This window comes from Cyprinodon variegatus, unplaced genomic scaffold (genome assembly GCF_000732505.1).
Source record: "Cyprinodon variegatus isolate N-32 unplaced genomic scaffold, C_variegatus-1.0 Scaffold100, whole genome shotgun sequence".
Classification (NCBI taxonomy): Eukaryota; Metazoa; Chordata; class Actinopteri; order Cyprinodontiformes; family Cyprinodontidae; genus Cyprinodon; species Cyprinodon variegatus.
Genome location: NW_015150553.1, coordinates 82,540 through 91,798, shown reverse-complemented (window position 1 = coordinate 91,798; position 9,259 = coordinate 82,540). Strand labels below are relative to the sequence as shown.

At 36.8% G+C, this 9,259-nt stretch overlaps 1 protein-coding gene across 2 annotated transcripts in view; it reads left to right on the top strand.

Annotated features, from left to right (window-relative positions):
• The window catches only part of LOC107084431 (NXPE family member 3-like), a 17,075-nt gene extending 8,050 nt beyond the window's left edge, over positions 1-9,025 (top strand). Inside the window, exons 3-8 of one of the 2 annotated variants that reach the window (XM_015374267.1) lie at positions 388-408; positions 2,545-3,030; positions 4,556-4,851; positions 5,575-5,645; positions 7,775-7,972; positions 8,045-9,025. In XM_015374267.1, the coding sequence (XP_015229753.1) occupies positions 388-408; positions 2,545-3,030; positions 4,556-4,851; positions 5,575-5,645; positions 7,775-7,972; positions 8,045-8,655 (1,683 nt within the window). In that variant the 3' untranslated portion in view covers positions 8,656-9,025. The remainder of the gene's footprint in view (positions 1-387; positions 409-2,544; positions 3,031-4,555; positions 4,852-5,574; positions 5,646-7,774; positions 7,973-8,044) is intronic. The other variant, XM_015374266.1, reaches the window with a different exon arrangement.
• Positions 9,026-9,259: the final 234 nt, after the last annotated feature.

Here is a 9,259-nt window from a genome sequence, read left to right as displayed (position 1 = left end):
ATTTAATTAATTGTTTATCGCTGTATTTATTTATTTAATTGTCGCACTTTATATAAGTGACGTGGTTTTAATTAATGAATGACACTTTTATTTATTTAATTCCACATTTAATTAATTATTGACACATTTAATTATTTATTTAATGCTGTATTTATTTATTTAATTTTGGCACTTTTTATCCTCCATATTGCATACTTCTGTGTCAAAGTATTAGATTAAGGGCATACACTCATATGAAATCAAGATATTGTGGCTTTCTTATTCCTATGCAGAACATTTTTAGGAACTGTTCTGTTTTCCACATACATTTAAAGATATGCATGTTATTAAATAAGAATATATATATATATATATTTTTAATTGATCTGTTATGTTTTTTCTTCACAGAAATCCTGCGTACTAACAGAGGTGTGTTGACATTATCTATCAATATTACACCATTATTTACATATTTTTTATTAAATTCTTATTTATTATTAATTACTTATTGTTGTTTTATCCTAAAGGCCCATAACAAATAAAAATTGAAGTTTGAATATTACATACTGTAAATATTATCCTCTGGTAAATGTATGTTGTTTTACAAAAGTATCTTTTCTTCAAGTAATTTTACTCTAATTTAATTCTTAATCCATATTGCCCTTTTGAGGAAACAAAACCTGGTTTGTCTTGTTTATATTTTTTTCTGCCGTTGAAAACGAAAACCAATAGAAGATATAAAGGTTTAAATGAGTAGAACTCAAAATCTGTACAAACTCAGTGTTGCCAACACCCCAGCAAGAAAAGTCACAATTGACTGTCCTAAAAGGCGCTAGGTAACATCATTACCTAATTTGCATACTCAGTGTCATCCAGCTGCAGGAGATTCTTAATCCCTCCAATAGTTTTTTTTTCTTTTTTTTTTACAATGCAGTGCAGAGGGATAGGAGAGCTGGGAGGAAGAAACTTGTGGAGTTTACGATTTTTACTGGAACAAGTAAAGATAAAGAAAAACACATATAATTCAGCCATTTAGTTCCACACTCCATGAATGCACCATTAGTTGTTTGCCATCCAGCAAAAAATTAGAGACCTGAGGAGCAGAAGGTGAGGTAATGAGCAGTTGTTTTATTTGAGACTATCGTGTCAGTTGAAAATAATTTTCATGAATCAATTTTTTAATCTAGGGCGGGATTAGCGGCAGTTTTGCACATGAGGATTTCATTTGCAATCTGGATTCTAAGTGGAAAGGTTTACTCTCTCTCTGCATGATGACAGCGGACAGTGAGAGAGAGGAAGGGTTAGGATTCACTCGTTCAGGAGGACAAAATATGATGTGTTTGTGTCATGAAAGTTTCCATTAACACAGAAACAAAGAGCCGCTAAATTGGGCACTAGACATTTTTTTGAAATAACGCTGCTAGAGGGGTCTAAAAAGGTGCTTAATTCAGCAACAAAGGCGCTAAGTTGGGGCTTTAATTAAGGTGGATGAAGTTCAAATGTTGAAAGTTCCAAAGCTTTTCACACCTCTTCAGTACTTTTGCTGTTTTACTCACATTTAGATTCTTTTTTTGTTTTACATGATACTCTGTGTCATGCTAATTTTTGACTTTTGTAGTACGTTCTGTAAGTTTATCTTAATTATTTAATATATTCACTACCTTATCCCTGGATTCCATCTGCATCTAGGTCCGATTATGAACCATATGCAAAACCCTCAGTTAACTGCGGGCTCGGACTGGTAATCTGTGATACCGGTGCAAGGACCGGCCCTCCTTAAATCAAACCGCTCCCAACATAAACTCTCTAGCCGAAGCACCTACCTATGACAGTAAACAACTCAAGGAGCTCAATCAGTAATACAATGTTAACGACCTAACTGATGCATGCAGTATATATATATATATATATATATATATATATATATATAGCCCTTCCTTGTCATGTACATCCTTGTGACGGTTGGCATATGGTGTCATTTTTTATTTCTTCAAACTATAAAATCCTTGCGACAAACTAAATGATAATAAAACAAAAATGCATTCTTTAAACCAAACTACGATGTTTGTCTTATGTTTGGTGAATATATGTTAGAATATATTACAAAACATGTTGCGGTGAATTATGGGGTTTTCGCATCTGTTTAGATTATTCCATTTCATTGCCCAAATGCCACCAAGCGTTGCAGTGAATGCTTACACACCACTGAGCCCATAAATGGGACGGTGTAGATTGAAAAATGCCAGGGCTGAAAAACGTTCCCAGTCCGAGCCTGGTGTACTTTGTTAAGAAATATCCTGTTGCAAATTGGATGATTTTTCTGTTAAACGTGTAAAAAGGGAGAGCTAAAACTAATTGTTACTAAGGCAGTGGCAAAAATTGGGAAATATTCCAAACCACAAAAAACATGAAAAGTAAAATTGCGACTTTGTAGTTGTCATGTTTCTCGTAAAAAGAAGTCCAAGCACTGATTGTCTTTATAAAAGTTTGTGCAACTGAGCCTATATATTTCTGAAACTGTTATTGTGAGGTACTTAATTTGATCTATATTCACTCTTACTTTAGTTAAAGAAGAAACTCTCCGACATCATGGCTCCAAAACCTGCTTCTGTGACCTCAATGACTACCGCATTACCCAGCAATATGACATCAATACATCCTAGTGAGCCTCCCAGTGCCTGCTCCTTTCATGCTGTGTCACCCGAAGATGCTCAAGAGTTAGCAATGATAATGGAGTCCATTGCATGGCCTGAAACACCACCTTTACTATCTAACCTTTCTCTGGAGAACACCAGTGATCCAGCCCACAGTACTTTTACAATTCTCCCACGGAATGGAGGAGGAAGCTGGCAGATAGGGGATCAATTAGAGGTTTTGATAAAAATGTTTGACTTCAATGGTCGTCCTAAAAGGTCTGGTGGAGATGTCCTGTATGCTCGCCTTGCAAACCGAGCTCTTTATGCAGGTGTGGCGGGGAAAGTGTTTGATCATCGCAATGGTTCCTACACTGCTGTTTTCTCTTTACTCTGGGAAGGAACTGCACAGGTTCAGGTAAGACAGAAAAAAATTCTTAACAGGAGTTGAAATAACATGTCTCAGCTAAGGCCTCCTTTTCCACTGTTGTCAGTTGCATAAACTTTGTTTTAAAAAAACCTGTATGACTGAGAATCTTGACCAGCATATTGCATGAACATTTGTTTCTCCATAGAAAAGGCAGTTTACAACTTTGAATAAGGAATATGTCAAACTCATATGTAAAAAGTTGAATTTGGCTCTTTAATCCTAGACATAAACAGCAGATGTGAGTATGTCACGTATTATTTGTTTATTCAATACCAATCCGCATTTATTATGGCACAACACCCGAGAGCCACAGTTTTACTCATTGGGATCAAATGGGAGCATATGGTGCAGTAGTGGACTCTGCTCTGAGTGGAAGGGCAGTCAAAATTACTTCAATAGTGCATCAACAACTAATCCAGGGCCCTTTTTCAGAAAGCGTTGGAATCCTACCCTGAGTAGTTAGAAGATACTCAGAGTACTTCTACCTCTCCCTATTTTATTAAAGCAAATTTAATAAGCATTATTCATTTGGAAAAGGTACAACACCTAACTGCACTCTAATCACTGCATCATGACAAAAATTTCTGTATATATAGTGATTGCACTCAATCCTCAACAGGTTCTTCCAGAAAAGGACTCACCATTACCATCAATTCCTTGTGTAGATCTTAGCTAAAAACTAGGAAATACTCAGTTGTACTTCAAACAATAAACAAACTGTGACTGGGCATTTTGTTTGAGTAATTTGTTGTAAAATATTTGCTCTGGGTTATATTTTTCTTGCTTTCTAAAGCAGATAAACCATAGTATGCAGGAAATTACCCCAGAATTTAATCTGGATTGCCACAAACCCTGCTTAGTGAAATGGGGCCGAGACAGTCACAGGATAACCCTAGAACATCTAAATAAAACACTGTTGGAGTCACTTGCCTCAAGCTGAGTGTTCAAACTGTAAAAGCAAGACAGACTAGACTGCTAGCCCAAGAAGCCAAAATGACTATCAAATAAAAAGTAAAAGTCAGTGGCAGTTTTGCACGAAAATTTGTGGAGGGACTATGAAACTAAAAAGATATTTCAAATACAGTTAGAATTACCCTGCAGTAAATGATAATAAACAGTCTGTGTTATAATTAACTTTCTTTTAATAACCACACAATGTGGTTTTGACCAACTTTGATTTGATTGTTCACTGAAGCCATCTAGTCCCTATTGGGGAGAAATTTTTGGCTTCATGTTATTTTGAAGTATGCTACACCCCCTAACGAGTATGCCTGGATAGCTAATCTTACTGGTAATATCTCAGTTTAGAAATGAAAGGGTGCTAATCATAGACAGTTGGACTGTTAATTTTAGGAGATGGACCCTTTTTGATCTCCTCTGGGTCTTGTAGGAAGAGTCCTAGAACTCTTAGTTTGCTGGTGTAAAATGTCCCTCTACAAGTTTTTACTTTAATTTTATCATTGATGCCAAATAGCAAACATGGTTTTATTTTATTCTTATTTGTATTTTAAAGGTAACACTGGTTCACCCCAGTGAAGCAGTTACTTTGTTGGAAAAAGTGACCAGAGAGGAGCCTGGCAGAGCATATTCTCTAAGTGTCTTTCGCTCAGGCTCTGTCACAGAAACTGTTAGATGCAATGTGTGCCTTGAAGGTCCCAAACAGAAGCTGTGCAACTACACTGACCTCCACACTGGTGAGCCCTGGTTTTGCTACAAGCCAGAGAAACTGAACTGTGATATGAGGGTCACCCATTCCAGAGGAGGATTCACACAAATAAAACAACCTATGGAAGATCAGCTCTTACAATTGTAAGTACAATATTGATTCTATACTCAAAGTCAGGTGATTGACAGGGTCATTCTAACAGCTTTATTTTCTTGCTCTGAAGCCTTTCTCTAAAGATTTTTCTCAGAAATGTCTGAGTAGATTTTCCCACTCATCCTACCTGCAAATATGCAAAAAATAGCAACAACCCATGATGTTCCCATCTCCAAAGTTTTGATGTTTTTGAGGTGATGAGCAGTGCATTTCATCAACGTGTTGGGTGTTATGGCATCCAAAGATGCCACAACACCCAACACTGTGTGTTATGGCATCTTTGGACACAGTACTTTCTCAGTATTTCAAAAGGCTGTCCAAATGTCCTGGAGCAAACTTAAAATAAGCTTAAACAATCTTTTTTTTTTAGAAATTGAGTCGTAAGTGTTGAGTGTGCATAGAGGCTGCTGAATGTTGTACTCATTGTTTTCTTTGAAAAAACATTTACCTGCTAATTAATGTATTTCTGAGGGACTCTGCAAGTGGTCCTTGGCTCTTGAAAAACTCTTCTGACAATTTCTTTAACCTCTCTGTCAGAAATCTTGCAAGGAGCACCTGCATGGTGTTCAATAACACCGGGTACCTTTGCCCCAGCAATCATAGTCTTACCACTACATGACATGACAAAGACAAAAGCTTCATTATGACATGTTGATGTCAAATATTTCCTTATCCATGACAGTCTATCATGTATTTGCTCTGCTTTGCCATAGAGGTGTCAACATGAAAGTCTCCATTTCAGCATCGGGGCCTGCCAGCATAGACATTTTACCAAAACCAAAAGGTAAAACTCTGCATGATCATACGGCCATAAGCTATATTTTGTGGTTTTAACTCTTGAATTTTAATGTCCACAACTTCGGTGGCTGCTGTGAAAAGAGAGACCTGGTAACCAACTACGAATTGCAGAATTTGTTGTGATCAGTGTTGTTTTTGTCAGCCATCTTAGATTTAGTCTAAGTTTTCGTCTTCAGGACAAAAAAAACTAAGGCCGTTTCTCTCTCTCAGTACGGACTCGTGTCCTCGCCAAGTATGTTCTTGAGAAGAACACAGGAAAGTCTGGACTTGGTTAGAACAGGAGCACGAAGCATAAATATGGGTCATTTGTAACAGAAACGTACTCGTGACGTCACCACATGCTCGGCTAGTCTGGAGCTGCATTTTACCTCCTGTTATTAATAGTCTCTAGATAGTGATAAATTATTACTATTATAATTTAGTGGGGGAATAATAATGAACACAGTCAGATAAACACAATTCAAATGAACATTTTGCCAAATAAAAGCAAAATCGTCATAACAGCCAGTGGTACTTCACACATGGCTATATTGAACAACAGAAAAGAAAACGTTTAACTTTCAATGGAGCACACTATTGAAAGCATCTGCCGCAGTGCATGCTGGGACAGCTGTCAATCTCAAGAACGGACAGGTCTGCTTTGATGCATACTCGGTAAAAAGAGAGGGGCGAGAACAACATCCGGGGAATTTTGTCTGTTCTCGGCCTTCTTTTCTTGTGAATTGGAACAGTACTAGGGCTGAGGTTGATGACGTTTCACGAGTGCACAAGCACTTCAGAACACACAAGTACAAATATTGAGAAACGGCTTAAAGACTAAATCTAAGATTTTTATGAATTAATTCCCTACTTTATAAAAAAAGTGTTGAAAAAATAAATAAAAAAGCTGTGTGATATATATCATAAAAGTAATATATATATACAGAGGTCAAGTACAAATACTTTGTTACTGTACTTAAGTACACTTTTTAGGTATGTATACTTTACTCCATTACTTATTTTTTTCCCTACCTCTGACTTCTTCTCATTGCATTTTCATATAAGTGTCTGTACTTATTCCATTCCTTACGTTTTTAAAACAAATGTTACTCGTTACTCTTGGCTTCGGTTTAATGTTTCTAAATATTTATTTCACGCCATGTGCGCCATCCAATGCAGATCATTGGCTCCATCCACATCTATTGGAAACTAGTGTTACTGGATGAGTCATATAACGCAAACACTCATTGGTTAGATAAAGGAAATCATCAGAAGCAAGCAGGCGTTCTTCAAACTGCAAACATGAATTATCTATGCAATGCTACAATGTAGGATTCAGAAAAAGATTTTGAAATGTCTGAAAGGTCGGACACAGGCGAGAGCGTATCGGGAGATGGAGACCAACAAGACCTCCCTCATCCTTGGTAGTCGAAAAACTAAGCTTTCAATTTATATAGTGGCATCTGGCTGTTTTTATGTCTTATATCTTTATGTTACATTCAGATAAAAATTCCTAAATATAATTTTATGTACAGTTTATTAATATAAGTGTACAATGGTACATTTTGGAAATCTTTTGAAAAAAACACTTTGTTATACACAGAAATATTCATACCATGGAAATGAACACTTTCATTTGACCTAAATCATTTTTATTCTAAAAAAATAAAAAGTTGTATTTTGGCACACCAAAATCACAGGTCCGCCTGCCTAGTGTCTACTAAAACCTTTGTTGAAAAAAATATGCTTCAACCAATTCAGTCCAAATTAAAAATTTGTATAATTTTGGAGCTACACTTGATTTAATCAGATATGGAATTAGAGGCAGAAATTGCTCCTAAAACCCTCTAGGCTCAAAGGGTGAGGTTTTTAATTTGTGCATGCCCTATTGAGTGATCCAAAAGCTCTGGCAAACTATCATGTGAACTCTCACTCCATTGATTTGTTGGGAATAAACAAATCAATGGAGTGAGAGTTCACATGATAGAGCTGAGGTTACTCAGGTGAAAACCTGCAAACATTGATACTCGCAAATTGCCACCATTTAAAGAAACAACGTCATACTCCCAACATGCAATGCCGAAAGAAAGAAAAAAAAGGAAGAAAATGAATTGATTTTCTGTGGTTACCTTCCAGGTGGAGCCAATGAAAACTTAAAGACTACTCCTGCTGGTTATTACTACCAGGGTGTGTGGCGAGCACTGGACGGCACGACAGTCCATCAGTTTAACAACGCTACAGCAATAAGCCAATGTTTGAAAGGGAAGATGGTCCACCTGTATGGGGATTCCACCGTCAGGCAATGGTTTGAATATTTAATTGCAAATACACCAGGTAACTGCCCAATAAAGATGCCCATCAGCAGTTTAAACTGGTTTAAGTTGCAGTCTAATTTTCTCTTTTCAGATCTCCAGAAGTTTGACCTGAAAAGTCCACCAAGAGCAGGACCCTATATGGCCTTGGATTATAAACGCAACATCTTAGTGACATACCGCTGCCATGGCACTCCTATCTTTTTCACTCCCATGTCAGTCAGTGAGACACGTTATATTACCAGTGAATTGAGAGGTGTGGTTGGAGGCACCAACACTGTTATAATCATTGCCGTCTGGGCACACTTCAGCACTTTCCCTGTTGAAGTGTACATCCGGAGATTACTGAACATAAGGAGGGCAGTGGAGCTATTGTTGAGCAGAGCTCCAGGTACACTGGTCATCATTAGGACTGGTAATCCCAAAACGCTGAAAGCTTCTGAGGTACGTATCGGCAGCGACTGGTATTGCTTACAGCGTGATAAGATCCTCAGAGCAATATTCAAAGGGGTGAAAGTACGACTGGTAGATGCCTGGGAGATGTGCTTGGCCCATCACCTGCCACACAGCCTCCACCCACAGCCTCCCATAATAAAGAATATGATAGATGTGGTTTTGTCCCACATATGTTCCCCTGGTGGGGATTCTAAACCTGAAAAGTCAAAAGAAAAAAATAAACAAAAGAATAAGTCTACAACCACATAATAAAGCAGCCATCTGGTTAAACTCTACTTATCAATGTTTCTTTGATACTCATTTATTTATTTTGCACCTATTGGTTTGCTTAAACTAGATTCATTGGTTTTCCCTGTTGTTGCTTGTGTATGTTCCTTGACTCCCCCATCTCCTGTATTGGCTAGTTGGTGTCTTTATTTACCGCATTATGTTCTTTGTTATGATGGATAAGTGGATATTGGATAATACCTATATTTTGACCTCACTTGCTTTTGGGTTAATTCTAGCACCATTTACAATCACTTGGTCTTGTGTGTATTCTTACAGAGGATTTTCCTTTTATTTAAGTAAAGTATTTTTTGTAAAATGCTAACTCTGTGAATCATTGTTTTTATACATATATGGGGACATTTTACTGACTTGATGGAAAGGGTTTTTATTGAAGTACATTTTTATTTATTTATATGTTTATTTTTATATTTATATAATTTATCTATATGATGGTTAGGGCAAACACAAAAGATGCACCTCAATTATGAAAAGTTGCTTCAAACAACAAAAAATCCTTTAATATTATCATGAACAAAACATTTTCCATATAATTTTCCAATAAAAATTGAAGGAAGGATCATAA